Here is a 15,573-nt window from a genome sequence, read left to right as displayed (position 1 = left end):
GGGTCAAGGGAGGGTCCACGTATAAGGGGAAAGTTAACTCTTACCATGCCATCCATGGCACAAACACACCCAGTGTTATGTACTGTAGATAGTTTTCACTCAGGTCCACATATGCAACTAAGGGATTGAAAATGATGTTCAGTGATTGGATAGTTAGAGAAAATGGTTACAGTTGCGTTGTACTGGAGCTGAATATAAGCAGGCTGGCTGAACCCTTCAGTTCAGTTCTGTTCTGGCCTGTGAATAAACAAGAGCTGTTTGAAGAATCGCTGTGTCGTCTGATATGTTCACCCACAACTTAACTCCCACAGTGCTTTCTTCATACTGCAATTGAATAATGAAAAGACTTTTTCTAATTCTACTTTGAGACGGGGAAGGAGGGGCTGCAGGTACCAGAGAAGTCTCCTCGTGAGCCTATTTTCGCTCAGAGGCACCATGTGGCAGCCCCAGGGCTTCTTCTTCCTTTGGGTTTAGGGGAAGATCCTGCTCAAATCTTCCATTCTTGGACAAGGTGAGTGAGCGGGTGGTTGTGGAAGAACTCCAGGCACACCTGGAGGATGCGGACCATTTGGATCCCTTCCAATCGGGATTCAGGCCTCACTATGGGACTGAAAGTGCCTTGATTGCGGTGGTTGATGATCTCTGGTGGGCTAGGTACAAATGTGACAGCTGTTTCCTAGTTCTGCTGGATTTCTCAGGGGCCTTTAATACCATTGAGCACAACAACCTCCTGGACCGTGTAGAGGAGCTGGGAGCAGGCAGCACTGTTATGCAGTGGGTCTTCTCCTTTGTCCTGGGTCGTATCCGGAAGGTGGTGTTGGGGGATGAGTGTTGGACCTCTGGGCTCTCACTTGTGGGGTGCCACAGGGTTCAGTCCTCTTCCACATGCTTTTTAACATCAATACGAAGCCGCTGGGAGAGATCTTCAAGGGGGTGGGCTGGGTGTTCATCAATATGCGGATGATACCCAGTTCCACCTCTCTTTCAAATCGGAACCAGTGAAGGTGGTGAAAGTCCTGTGTGAGTGCCTGGAGGCGGTTGGAGGATGTATGGCGGCTAATGGATTGAGGTTGAATCCTGACAAGACAGATGCACTGTTTTGGGGGGACAGGGCAGGCAAGATTGGATAATTCCTGGTCCTGAAAGGGGTAACTGTGCCCCTGAAGGACCAGGTGTGCAGCCTGGGAGTCATTTTGGACTCGCAGCTGTCCCTGGAGGCACACGTCAATTCTGTGTCCATGGCAGTGTAGAGAGCAATGCGCTCTACGTGGGGCTACCTTTGAAGGTGACCTGGAAACGACAACTAATCCAGAATGCGGCAGCTAGACAGTTGACTGGAAGCGGCCAAGACCACATAACAACACCAGTCTTGAAAGACCTACATTGGCTCCCAGTATGTTTTCGAGCACCATTCAAAGTGTTGGTACTGACCTTTAAACCCTAAGCGGCCTCAGCCCAGTAGACTTGAAGGAGCATCTCCACCCCCATCATTTTGCCTGGACAATGAGGTCCAGCTCCGAGGGCCTTCTGGCGGTTCCCTCACTGTGAGAAGTGAAGTTACAGGGAGCCAGGCAGAGGGCCGTCTCAGTAGTGGCGCCCGCTCTGTGGAAAGCACTCCCATCATGTATCAAATAAATAAACAACTATCTGACATTTAGAAGACATCTGAAGGCAGCTCTGTTTAAGGAAGGTTTTAATGATTGATGTTTTCATGTATTTTTAATATTCTGTTGGAAGCCATCCAGAATGGCTGGGGTTAATAATAATAATATTGAACTAATTCTTCAGTCATGCTTCTGGAGAGTCTTCCTGCAAGCAGACCACTGTGTACACAAGGGTTTCACAAACCTGGGTTTCCATCTCTTTTTGGAAGACAACTGCTAAAGACATAGGAAAAACAATCATTGGAAAACAAATAAATATTGATATATATTTATGAAGGCAACCCAGCTTAGGGAAGATTTTTATGATGATGTTTCATCGTGTAAATAAATAATAATAGTCACACATACGTATATAGGTATATTATTTAAACTATACAAATAATTGTAATAAATCAGCACGGCCCCTGCGTCTTATTACTGCCTCCTTATTACCTACCCCAGTCTTCAGCAGACATGGATTATGCCTTTCCTGTTCTTCTGGACTTTTTGAGGAGCCAGGAAGAGTCTCCGTAAGACCCTCAACTTAACTCTATTGAAATGATAAAATAACAAAAGTACTGTAAATAAGGAAAAAATAAGTGTGCAGCTGCCACCCTGCTGTGGAGGGAAACATAAATCCATCAGCTCATACCCAAATAGGAAGTCACCCGCTCCCGCCCCCATTTCCACTCTCCGCTGTGGGGAGAGAGGCGACTTGGGGGGAGGAGGGGGCCATTTCCCGACGGAGCCCCAAGAGCAGGAGGCCAAAGGCAGCGCCATCTCTTCCTGTCTCCATCCCAACACAGGCAGGGGCTGCTCTGCGAACGTAGCTCTAGAGGCGCGCGCCTGCGACAAGGAACCCGAAGTGTCTATAGGTCGGAAGTTTCCAGGGGGCCCAAAGTGGAAAGTGGGAGGTTTCCCGAAGGGGAGGAGGGGTGTGGGTTGACTAATTCCCCTCACCCCCCCTACTCCGCTTTCTATTGCGGGGGAAGGAACCCGGAACAGCGAGCAAGGGAGGCGGAGGTCCAGAGAGGACAAAGAGGTAAAGAGGCTGCGTGGGAAAGGGGGCGATTTAGGGGGAAGGTAGAGAGGAAAAGACAGAGACCCCTCCTGCAAACAGAGCCATAGCTATGGGGGTGGGCTAGCCGGGGGTGGTTGTTTTTTTGCACCATGTGGCGCCTCCAGCAGGGCGCCGTTGAGGATGTCTTTGTGGGGACGCAAATGTCCCCAATCGGGTCTTTGACTCGGGGGAAATCCAGCCTAGTTTCCCCCCTGCCCGCAAAAAAGCCCCCCTCCTGGGCCTCATAAGCAGGGGCTCCGATCCCCGCAATCCTGCTGCGAAGGGGGGGCCCAACACCTGCAGGGATTGCGTGGCAGGATCTCCTTACGGCCCCTCCCCACCACTCATGTTTCTTTTCCCTGGGGGTCCAGGAGGTGCTCAAGGCCCCCGATCCATGCAATCCAGCTGCCCTCTCCTTTGCAGCGCCCTCCCCTCCACACGCGTCTCTTTCCCCCGGGGGCTCAAACGACGCTAAACTGCCCCGCACCCCCGGGCTCTCTTGCCTGAACTGAAACGTGATGCCCAACAAGGGGGTCCCCACGAAGCCCCCCGTTCCCAAGCAGCCCTGGATTTGATCCCAGGACCCAAACATGACGCCCTCTGCCGTTCCCCCCTGGCAGGAATCCCTCGAAGTACTCCTGCGCCTTGAGGGAAAGACGGAGTCCACGAAAGGGTTAAAGGAAGGGAAATAGCCCTGGATAGAGACACCCCCCCCCCGCCTCGGGAGGCCCCTCCGGATGGAGAGTGGGACGGAGGGAGGAGAGGTTGGTGCGCCCGGGAGAGATTCGGCGCAGAGGGCGAGGGGTGAGCGGTGCCAAGGGGGTCTCTGGGCGCAGGGGAGACTGTGGGACGGAGGGGGCAGGGGAACTTGGGGAGCATCCCTGGGAGATAGAAGCCCAGCCGAGCAGAGAGGGGGGGAGAGAGAGAGACACTTCCTTTTGGAGAGATGTCTCCGTCCTTGGGTGCTGGAGGAGGAATCTCCGGTGGTGGGTCTGCCTTGGCTTCTCCCTCCTGCCCAGGAATCTGCCACTTCTTCAAGTCAACCGGAGAGAGAGAGTTGTCCCTGATGGTGGGGGTTTTTCCACTGATTCCCCCACATTTCCCCCATGGAAGCAACATCCTCTCCGCACTGATCCTCGAAAGCTACTGCATGGCTGGCTGTGGGCTGCATTATACCAAGTCAAACCGTTGGTCCACCTTGGAGAGCAGAAGAGAGAAAAAGCTGGAAGGTCCTGGGAGGGAGGAGGGAGGAGGAGGCCTTCTCCAAAGCAGCTCTTTGCTTCTGGAAGCCCCGCCCAGGAAGTAGCCAGAGACCTATTCCTCTCTCTCAGGCTCCCATCCTTAAGTGTTTCCTCTGCATGGTTAATTGATGGTGGTGGTGCTGAGGGAGCCAGGAATATGGGGGAAGGATGCTACAAAAAGGTTTTCAGGGTTTATCGGTAAGTATATCCTGAAAGCAATTGTATTACTTTTATTTTTTGTAGGCAATGTCAGAGTGGGTTACAAACGGAGATACAATCTATCAGCATCCAAAGATCCACAATCCGCCCCAGTCTGGGGCATTTCCATGATAGACAATGCCTGTGGCTGGAGGCTCTACACCCAGGGATGTGCATCTGCAGGCCTGGAATTGCCAGTATTACAGGAAAGGGTTGGGAACTTGCCAAATTTACAGACAGTATGTGAGTGAGAGTTTGTGTTTGGGATGATAGTTTACAGCAACCGTGTAATTTTCTCCATCCGTAACTTTTCATGAACCGACATTGCAGTAGGAATTCCAAAATAACTACGCAAAATCTACAAAGAGACTCTCAGGATAATGGAGATTGTGAGTCTTCCTGGTCCACAGTTCACATCCTCAGCCTGCAGCCCACAAATGCTGAGGCCATAAACCTTTTATTAGCCCTTAACGGGACACCAGCTACTTTGTTAGACTTTCTTCAACACATGAATATTTTTGAATACTTTTCCAGTGACGTAAATAGCACTTCCATTTTACTCATTCCGCACAGGAGAGAATCTGATCTGCAAGTCTGAGCTCAACTTCTTCCTTGAAACAGAAAAATGCAGAGACTTTGAGAGGTAAGTCCTTCCTCTTGCCTGGGAGACGGTATCTTTGTAGGTCTCATTTCAGTTTGTGGGAACATGAGAAAAGTCCTGCTGGATTAGGATCAGGGCCCACCTCATCCAGCATCCTCTTCTCACAAGGACCAGCCAAGGAGAAACCCCCCAGCAGGGCCAACAGCTGTCTCCCCACTCAGGACTCCCAGCCCCTGGGATTCAGATGAATAATTCCTCCGTAGGGGAGGGGGACTAATAGCTGGGAACTGAAGGACTGCTACTGAAATGGTGGGTGGTTCTGAGGAGGTGGACACAATGGAGCTGCCTCAGGAAGTAAATGGTGCAGGATTAGGGAATGTGTGCAGTTGGTTGGAGTGTATCAGAAGATGTTACACATCACGGAGGAAGGAGGAAACAATACAGATATTTAGCGTTTTCAGAGGAGGAGGAAGATGGAGAAAGTGTGTCCCTCCTGGTGTTGTTCCAGTAGAACTCCCATCATCCCTGGTCGTTGGCCATCCTTGCTTGGGCTGATGGTGCTTTGAGTCCAGCCACATCTGGAGGGCCAGAGGTGCCCCACCTCACCGTAGAACCCTGTAAGTTCTGGTTCTCCTCACAAGAAACGTCTGGGTGGACCTTTTGCCGATCTTGTGAAAATCCTCCTCGATTCCCGGGGGGAACAGACCTATGGCAGCCCTACCTTCTCAACCTTCTTGATATGGTCCAAAGGGAAGTAGAGCAATATTTTTGGCCCCAGCTTGGCCACAGGAGCTACCGGAAGGAGGAGTACAAGGACTCCACCCAACATGTTGCAATGTATTTGGACCAATAGAAGCTCCATATAAAGCACTCAGGAGTCCAGCTGTGTTGCAAGGAGGGCTTTATTCCAGCTGCAGTCCTGCAGCATCATAAAGTACCATAAATCAGCCTTCCTACATACAGGGGGAGAAGCCATTGTGGAGAAGTCAAGCATACCTCTGTATACTAGCTGTGTGGGAAAATGATTGCTTGTACATAAGAGCATGAGCAAAGTTCTTCCTCTTATTGCAGGGTGATTTTATAGCTAAAAGCATCCTTGGAGCATGAACAGCGCGTGAATAGCTTGTGCAGTCCTAAATGATTGGCTCACGTAGGATAGTACTCTCTTTGTCTGCTGGCTTGGAACAAGGTTGCATTCTTGAGGTTGTTACTTTTTCGAGTACCAGGCAGAACAAACGTTGGGCTGGAGGTAGAGAGGATGTATTTTTTGCTGTGCACAAAAAAGGCTGGTTATTAGGCTCATTGAATCCAATCTTGGTGTGAGACTGATTTCTTCGGATGTCGAGCAGGCCCTCGACATAGCTGGCTATAGACCATCTCTTGGGATGCTGACCCCCCACATGAAACTGAGTCAGATATTCACGCAAGGCAGCAGAGGTTTAGGATCTTTTAATTGATTTTTCACAAACATAAATACAACTTAATCTTTTACAGCCATCTTTTTATGTCGTCTTATTTACACTGCGCAAGTTCACACCCAGACTTCCTTCCTTCCCTGCTTCGGTTTTCTTAGTTTATATCTTCTCTTGCAGATTCTTATTTACCTTCTATACACATCACAGGATTTATGTTAACCTTGCTACAGTATTTAGACTTCTACAGTTAATTCTTATATATGCAATAAATTTACCCCACTCTTCTTGAATCTTTGTCCCTTTTTGGTCTCGAATTTTATAAGTCATTTTAGCTAATTCTGTATACTCAAAAAATTTAGTCTGCCACTCCATTACTGTTGGGGTCTCCTGTAATTTCCACTTTTGAGCCACGAGGATCCTAGCTGCAGCCGTAGCATATTGAAATAGTTTACGATCCTCCTTTTTCACCTCCTCCCCTATTATCCCTAATAGGAAAGCCTCTGGTTTTTTAGGGAATATATACTTTAAAAGTTTCTTCAGTTCATTATATATTAGATCCCAAAACTTTTTCATCTTATCACATGCCCACCACATGTGGTAGAGATCCCCATCCTTTAGTTTACATTTCCAATAGGCTTTATTGCTCGATTTGTACATTTTTGCCAATTTAACTGGGGTTATATACCACCGGTACATCATTTTCCTAAATTTTCTCCTAAGCTGGAGCACGCTGTAAACTTCATACCTTCGTTCCATAATCTTACCCATTTATCGTAAAGACCGCCCACTTTATCATGACTTCTTTTGTTAACTCATCCTTAGTGTCCCATTCCAGCAAGTAATGATACATTTTAGACAAGAGTTTTGTTCTGCCCTCCAAAATTTCTATCTGGTATTTGGACTTTTTCTCACAGAATCCCATTTTTGAATCCTCTTTTAACAAACCATTTCTCCTGCTGATACTGTAGCCATCCCATAAAGCCATCTGTTATATTCTCATATGGTCTTAATTTCCACCATTCTCCGTTTTCACTAATATATCTTCATAAGTTACTCTCTTTCCCTCCATATTTCCTTTTTTTATTGTTAACACATCTGTTGGGGATAACCACCAGGGTGTGGTTCTTTTTAGTAGGTTTTTGTTCTTGTCCCATACATCATACAGGGCACCCCTAAAAATATGGTTTGTAAAACCTTTATGTATTTTCACATTATACCATAGATAGGAGTGCCACCCGTATCTATTATTATACTCTTCAAGATCCAACAAATCAGTATTTTTCAAAACTATCCATTCTTTTATCCAGCACAAGCAAGACACCTCATAATATAATTTCAAATTTGGTAGTGAAAATCCTCCTCTCTCCTTCCTGTCAGTCAATAGTTGAAATTTTATCCTGGGTCTCTTCCCTTGCCATATGAATTTTGATAAGACTTCTAGCCAGTCCCGAAACTGAGACGACCCTTTAATAACAGGAATCGTTTGAAAGAGAAACAGCATCTTCGGTAGAATGTTAATTTTAATTGCTGCCGTTCTTCTGCTCCAGGATAACTTTAATCTATTCCAAATATCCAAGTCTCTTTTAATTCCTTTCCATACTGGGGTATAATTGTCACTAAATAAATTGATGTTTTTTGTCATTAGCCAAATCCCTAAATATTTTACTTTTTTCACCACATTAATTCTGCACTTTTGTTCCAGCTGTTCTGTCTCTTTTCTATCCATGTTCTTAACCATCATTTTTGTCTTTGTTTTGCTTAGTTTAAATCCTGATAGCTTACCAAATTCCTCTAATTCCTCCAATGCTTTCCCAACACTTATTCGTGGAGCTTTACCTACTTTCATCTTTTTGCAATTTGAATCTCTTCTGCTGTTGTTGATTTATTTAATTTCTCCCTTTCTTCAGCTGTTATTTGTTTCCCTTTATGATCTTTTAAATACTTTCCTATTTTTCTTGCTTCTTCATTCTCTTTCTTATATAATTCTTTGTAAATTTCCTGGAAGATCTTCTTTATTTCTCTCAGATCTTCTATTTGATGTTCTCCTCCTTTTATTTATCGTATTCTGGTTTTGTTTTTTTTCTTAGTTGCCATGCGAGGAGTCTCCCTGCATTATTAGCTGATTCAAAAAATTTCTGTCTCATAAATTTTATTTTCCATTCGACTTCTTGATTTACCAATATTGAAAATTTAGTTTGTAGCATTTTAATTGTTTGCTTTATCTGTTCATCTTTAGGTTTTATTGTTAGTTTCCTTTCACACTCTACCAACTGAGCCAAAATTTCTTCTTTTTTCTTTTCTCTCAACTTTTTCCTATAACTATTTTGCTGTATTAAGAAGCCTCTCATGACAGCTTTACTCCCGTCCCAAACTATGTCCAAACTTGTTTCTTTATATAAATTCCATTTAAAATATTCTTTTAAAGTCTCTTTTGCTTTTTCAATCACTTCTTGATTCTCAGAAAGATTTTCGTTCATCCTCCATCTGAATGAATGTTGTTCTTTACTTCTTAGTTCTAAAATCATAGGGTTGTGATCTGATAATGTTCATGGTAGTATCTCACTTTTTGCTATTCTTGGAGCTATATCCCTTGAAATCCAGATATAATCTGTTTTTCCCCAGCTTTGATGTGGCTCAGAGAAGAAAGTAAATTGTTTTGTGGTTGGGTGCTTAAGTCTCCAAATGTCTATTAGGTCAAGATTATCAACAAGATCAAAAAAAGTCCTTGGTAGCTTGCCTTGCTTAAACTTTTTCTTTTTTCTTGATCTATCTACTTCTGGCATCACCACACCATTGCAATCTCCCATTAGTATTATCTTTTGATCAACAGTTTCTATCCGTCTTTCTTCCAGCTTCCTGTAAAATTCCCCCTTATTTGTATTTGGCGCATAAATCCCAACCACACTGATTTTCTCCCCCTGGTAAGTAATTTGGACTACAATTATTCTCCCTTCTTCATCCTTAAAAATAAATTTAGGCTCCCATTTCTCTTTAATATATAACACCACCCTCTTTTTGTGTTAACATTTGAATTAATAAATTTTGTACCCAACCTTTTGTTTTTCAGAATATGTTTATGTTTTTTAGCTACATGGGTTTCTTGTAAAAAAATTACATCAAGATATTTTTTCTTCAAAACGTTTTCAACTTTATTTCTCTTAGATTTCTCATTTAATCCATTCATATTCCATGTTAACAGTTTCAAAGTCATTTTTACGTATTTAGTTCTCAGCTATGAATTATATTCAAATTTGGGAGGTTCTGTCCCCAAGGTTCACTTCCTCCTCCTCTTCCTCTTCCTCTTTGTCCTCTACTTCCTCCTCTTCCTCTTTCTTCCTTCCTTCCTTCCTTCCTTCCTTCCTTCCTTCCTTCCTTCTTTCTTCCTCTGAGTCAGTCTCCTTTCCCCCAGGTCTGTGAACAGCTCTATCTCCTTCCAACTTTCCCAACTCTCTCTCATATCTCCTTGAGAATTTCTTTACCTCTTGAATATCAGTTAGCCTAAATCTTTTATCTTTATAATAAAAAGAAATCCCCTCGGGGAATTCCCACCTATGTTGTATTCCATTTCTCTTCAACAAACTCACTAATGGTTTGTATCCGACCCTCTTTCGTAAAAATCTAGTGGGAATTTCTTTAAAGATGATAATTGGCCTACCATCGATTACCAATTTATTTTGGTAACTCATTCTCAAGATTGTGTTTCTCATATCTAATGAATTAACAATCATTAGACAGTCGCCTGGTAGTTTTTTTTATTTAGCCTTTAAAGATCTTACTTTTATTCTAAATACATTCTCAACTGTGCATTCAATTTCTTCTTCTTTCATATCCATCCATCTTGCCAATTCCTTGATCATTTTTATCTTTATATTTTCATTCATTTTCTCACCTACACCTCTAAATTTCAAATTAAGTTGTTTCTGACGCATCTCCAATAGAGCTAAACTGTCCCAGACCTGCTCCTGTGTTTTATTTAAATCTACTACTTCATCCTTGATTTTCTCCATCTCTCTCTTATTTTCTTTGACTTCTTTTTGAATACTTTTCGTTGATTCCTCAATCGTCTTGGATCTGTCAAATCTTAAATTTTATTTGAAAGTTCTCCTCCCACTCCCTCTATTTTCTTATCCAACGTTTCCTGTACTTCTCCTAATTTGTTCTCCATATGTTGTTCATTTTGTTTAAATTCTTCCTTTATTTTTAATCACAAAATATCCAAATCCTTGATCTCTTCCTGTCTGGAAATTTTCCTTTCTCCTGGTTTCCCCCTCCCAATTTTTCTCCCATTTCCCCCTGCCATTTTAGATTAATTACTGCAGTAAAATATTCTGTCCACCAGGGGGGTATATGATTCAACCTGTGATGTGGTCCAAAAGTAATGTGATGTGGTCCAGAATAAAGATAAGCAGTATAAAATATAATCCTTGCTTGCAATTTCACTCTATGCCTCCAGGTGTCACCCTCGGTTTTCCTCCACCCCCCACAATGACTTTCACTTTTTATCTCTTTTTGTTCCTAATTCAGGTTACACCAGTGTCAATAGTACATATCTACTTTAAATATTAGTCCAACTCAAAGTCCATCAGAGGTCCTCTTCTTCTGCTCTTCTGCAACTTGACAAGTCAGTCCTTTGATGAAGTTTCCTCTGGTCTTCAACCACTTGTTGGCCGAATCCACCAGAGTGTAAATACAGGAAGCACTTTTTATTCTTGTATCCCAGTTCAGTCTTTATTTCTAGCCACTTGCTGGCTTAATCCACAAGGAGATGTAGAATTATCAGATACTAGGGAACAGACCCTCCCTTTACTCCAAACTGAGTTTTTTCCTAGCCTCTTGCTGGCTTAATCCGCAAAAAAAGTTCAGGAAGGGGACTGTATCAAACAGCCAAGTTTCAGGAGGGGAGTGGGGTTGTTTTTTCCTGGGGAAAATTGCAGTGAATGATAGCAGCACAGCCTTTAAAGTGCTTATGGTTGTGGCAACGTTTCTAATAATTAAGAACTTAACGGTCCACAAAAAATAAGACTGCCAAGTCTGTTTCTTCTTCACCTAAAATTCAATCTCTTTCTCCCCTTTGCCGGTCTAATATATCAAAGAAGGGATAAGTAATAAACTCTCTTTCTCTTTCTCCAGGCTTTGGTCGGCAAGGACGTAGCAGAAAAACCACAAATGCAACCTTGAAACCTCCACAAGCAGATGGTTTTAGTCAAAGATAAACGATGTTGTAAAAGGATTTATTGCAGTCTCTGAAGACTTTATGGGTTCTCCCTCCCTCCCCCCCCTTTCTGCTTGAAGCCTTTTCAGACCTGGAGTGTTACTTTTCCTCCACCTCAAAAATATTCCCAATAAAAGTTTACAAAGTCCTTCTTTTTAACTCTTCTCTAATAACTTGTTTCAAAATGTCCTTTGCCTCAGTACATTGTTTTGTTTTGTACTCACTCAGCAGGAACTTTCACTTCTTTCTTTGATCTTGTGACTTTAATCTCTGCACCATTTTCTCACCGCCGCAGGGATGGACTCCCTTTTTACATCCCTCAGCATCCGAATTTTCTTTACCTTTATTACAATTTTCCCAGGATAAATATATCCTGTAAGCATTTTAAATTCTTTTCTTATTCCTTTGGATGTTTGCTGCTTTCATCTGAAGCTTGAGACAGCAGAGCTGGAGGTTTAGGATCAGAGTTTTCCTTCTACTGCTTGGCCTCCTTTCCCAGGTTGATGATCCCCTTACTTCCCTCTACAGCACTTGCATAAATCATCTGCTTGACCATTGGACTCACTATTGGCCTCATCTGCTCAATGTGCCAGAACCTGTCATCGCATGCAGTGAAAGTCCCCGACTCACCAAGGGATTGAGACCCATCAATTATCATCAACTGGTTTAGTTGGCCTGTCAAAGCTTTTCCTGGCTTGTGTCAGCTTTTGCATGCTGACAGCTTCTAGGACCCACAGATGAGAGCTGAGTACAGGTTGGGGATTAATGGTGAACCAATTACCCCAGAAGGAGCCCTATATGTCCCCCAAGAGAGGTACTACCCCAGCCCCAACACCCCATGACATAATACTATTAATGTATTTGATGTCTCAGGAATAAATTTGTGTCTCCACCAATAAAACTAACAGCTTCATCCCATGAATGAATCAGTGCTAAATATCCAAGGCTGAAGTTTCCATTAAGTACAGTTATATATTGATGTTTAATATCGAGCTTCTTCAGTGTGACACAGATTCCGCATTGAAATAGAGGAGGTACGTCCAGGAGTGAGGCAAATGGAGAAAGGACAGTGAGAGAGGCCTGGGCAGAGAATTTACACTAGGATAGTCCAGTGTCAGAAAATGGGAACGAGGTCAGGTGGCGCATAATAATTATAAATACTAATTGGGATGAGTGCCAATTGAACTTGATGTGTGTCATATTCCTTTGTTCTCTCCCTTGAAACCCCAACAGGATTTTGTCTCCCTGCACTCTGAAGCAGACGATGGAGAAGACAGGCAAGCGTTCTGGGGGACCATCTGTAAATTCAAAAGGAATAACAAAGAAACCATTTGAATGTATAGAGTGTGGAAAGAGCTTCAGTGATAGTTGGAAACTTCGACTACATCATAGAACTCACACAGGGGAGAAACCATTTGAATGTATAGAGTGTGGAAAGAGCTTCAGTCAAAGGGGACACTTAAGACAACATCAACGAACTCACACAGGGGAGAAACCATTTGAATGTATAGAGTGTGGAAAGAGTTTCAGTCAAAGGGGAAACCTTAGAATACATCAGCGAACTCACACAGGGGAGAAACTATTCACATGTATAGAGTGTGGAAAGAGCTTCTCTAATAGTTGGAAACTTCGACAACATCATCTAACTCACACAGGGGAAAAACCATTTAAATGTATAGAGTGTGGAAAGAGATTCCGTGATAATGGACACTATAGAGTACATCAACGAACTCACACAGGGGAAAAACCATTTAAATGTATAGAGTGTGGAAAGAGCTTCAGTCAAAGTGGACACTATAGACTACATCAACGAACTCACACAGTGGAGAAACCATTTAAATGTATAGAGTGTGGAAAGAGCTTCAGTCAAAGTAAGAAACTTCAACAACATCATCAAGCTCACACAGGGGAGAAACTGTTTAAATGTATGCAGTGTGGTAAAAGTTTAAATAAAAGTGGACACTATAAAGTACATCAGCGAACTCACACAGGGGAAAAACCATTTGAATGTATAGAGTGTGGAAAGAGCTTTGCTGATAGTGGGAAACTTCGACTACACCAACGAACTCACACAGGGGAAAAACCATTTGAATGTATAGAGTGTGGAAAGAGCTTCAGTCAAAGGGGAAACCTTAGAATACATCAGCGAACTCACACAGGGGAGAAACCATTCAGAGGCATGGAGTATGAAAAGAGCTTCAGTGATAGTGAGAAACTTCGACTACATCATCAAACTCACACAGGGGAAAAACTATTTAAATGTTTGGAGTGTGGAAAGAGCTTCAGTCTAAGTGAAACCCTTAAAAAACATCAGCGAACTCACACAGGGGAAAAACCATTTAAATGTATAGAGTGTGGAAAGAGCTTCAGTCTCAGTGAAACCCTTAGAAAACATCAGCGAATTCACACAGGGGAGAAACCATTTAATTGTATGCAGTGTGGGAAAACCTTCAGTCAAAGTGGACACTTAAGACAACATCAGCGAACTCACACAGGGGAAAAACCATTTGAATGTATAGAGTGTGGAAAGAGCTTCAATCATAGTGGACACTGTAAACGACATCAACGAACACACTGGAAAAAACATTTGAATGTATAGAGTGTGGAAGGAGCTTCAGTTGAAGTGAAAACTCTTTGCTATTTGCTGTTTAGTAGCGCTGCAGAGAGCTTGCTGGGGGGACCATGCATTAAAAAGGGACTCAAAAATAACTTAAACAAAGTTTTAATAACGAAAACAAAAACTCCTTATACACTAAATACATCAACAACAAACCCGACCCAACCACCAACCCATCCCCCAGGGTAATGAGGGAGCTAGTTGCTGCTCATCATATACTATGCCCAAATGCTGACACAGCTTGATTAACACAACTCAGCAGCACCTGTTATGTTTCACAGCTGCAAGACCGGGTCTCGTTATTTGCCCTGGCTCTGGCCCTTCAAGACATGTGAAACAATAATGAACTTTCACATTTTAAACTTGTGAAACAATAATGAACTTTCACATTTTAAAGTGGCCATTCAACATTTCCCCTGCGGTTCATTATTGTGCAACAAAAACATAAAGCATATTTTGTACATGTCTTTCATGTGTAACCTTTGGAAGAGCGTTAGTAAAAATGTCTGCAATTTGATTGTCACCTGGAACATATTGAAATACAATCATTTCATTAGCAATTAGTTTCTTTTCATACTGTAAACGTAACCTTCAGATTCTAGTGCACTGCGTATTGTGGAGTATGAAAAGAGCTTCAGTCAAAGTGAGAAACTTCGACGACATCATCTAACTAACACAGGGAAGAAACCATTTAAATGTATAGTGTGTGAAAAGAGCTTCAGTGATAGTGGACACTATAGAGTGTGGAGAGAATCAGAACTTACAGGGTTAAGAAGTTCTGAGTGACGTCTCACATTCTGAGGCGTGGCTTTGTCCACAGAGGGGAGTGTTTCTCTGTGTGTCTTTGTTCTTTGTTGTTCCGTTCACTGGCGGTGAGAAAGCAAGATGAGCGCTCTATCACCGGGTCTGAATTTATGATGTTTTTTCTAGACGAATAAAGACTGTTGGAGATAAGAAAGACAGCCTGCGTCCAGCTTGAGTTATTACCCACACACAGAGGGCAACAGATTTCTCCTGCTGCGACGATTACTCTGCTACAAGTAGCTGAAGGAGAGAGCAGAGCGGCGCAAGGAAGTGTGCCAGGCTCCAATCCAAATAGCTACAGGTCATGGGTGGTCAGCAAACACTTTGAATCTGTTGCCAAGAACATGCCGGTGTGTGTGGAGGCAAGCTGAAGACGCTGGAGGCCAGCTGGAGTCCTGCCTACCGTTTGAAGGCAATGGAGCTCGCTGGGAGGAGCTGATCTGCTGAGCCGGGTGCTGGAGAGCTGCTACTGTTTACGTGAGTACACTGGGCCCCGGGGAGAAGATGGCAGATGGCCAGGAGGTGTTTGAAGTACCGTTTGAAAAGCTCACTACCCAGTCATGGCATACCTGGGCCAGAAAAGTGAGAGGGTGGTTTTTAGCCACAGGGCTTTGGAGCATAGCCCAGAAAGAGCCAGTTGCTGCTGGAGATGCAGAACTGTTGGACAGAGAGCAGAGAGAGAAAGATGAGCTCTGCATGTTGAGAGCAAGCATACACGCTAAGTTGCTGCCTCATTTGGAGGGCGTTGAGTCGGCTTATGATGCTTGGAAAGTGCTGAGGCA

General features: G+C 43.5%; 3 protein-coding genes across 5 annotated transcripts in view; all 3 read left to right on the top strand.

Moving 5' to 3' along the window:
* Positions 1 to 14,543, top strand: part of LOC310701580 (uncharacterized protein) — a 37,290-nt gene extending 22,747 nt beyond the window's left edge. The window contains exons 2-4 of one of the 3 annotated variants that reach the window (XM_083492704.1): positions 2,667 to 2,685; positions 4,716 to 4,785; positions 12,604 to 14,543. In XM_083492704.1, the coding sequence (XP_083348830.1) occupies positions 12,635 to 13,969 (1,335 nt within the window). In that variant the 5' untranslated portion in view covers positions 2,667 to 2,685; positions 4,716 to 4,785; positions 12,604 to 12,634 and the 3' untranslated portion in view covers positions 13,970 to 14,543. Of the gene's footprint in view, positions 1 to 2,666; positions 2,686 to 3,656; positions 4,143 to 4,715; positions 4,786 to 12,603 lie in introns of those variants that run through there. The other 2 variants (XM_083492703.1, XM_083492705.1) reach the window with 2 other exon arrangements.
* Positions 1 to 15,573, top strand: part of LOC310701328 (uncharacterized protein) — a 110,286-nt gene that overhangs the window by 9,349 nt on the left and 85,364 nt on the right. The window lies entirely within an intron of this gene.
* The window catches only part of LOC310699310 (uncharacterized protein), a gene marked incomplete at its 3' end in the record, with an annotated part of 67,988 nt that overhangs the window by 22,990 nt on the left and 29,425 nt on the right, over positions 1 to 15,573 (top strand). The gene's annotated exons all lie outside the window — the stretch shown is intronic.

The sequence above is a fragment of the Podarcis liolepis genome (assembly GCF_965112155.1).
Source record: "Podarcis liolepis genome assembly, chromosome: 2".
Taxonomy (NCBI): Eukaryota; Metazoa; Chordata; class Lepidosauria; order Squamata; family Lacertidae; genus Podarcis; species Podarcis liolepis.
The sequence above is the reverse complement of the archived record's forward strand: the minus strand, read 5'-3'. Positions and strand labels throughout refer to the sequence as shown.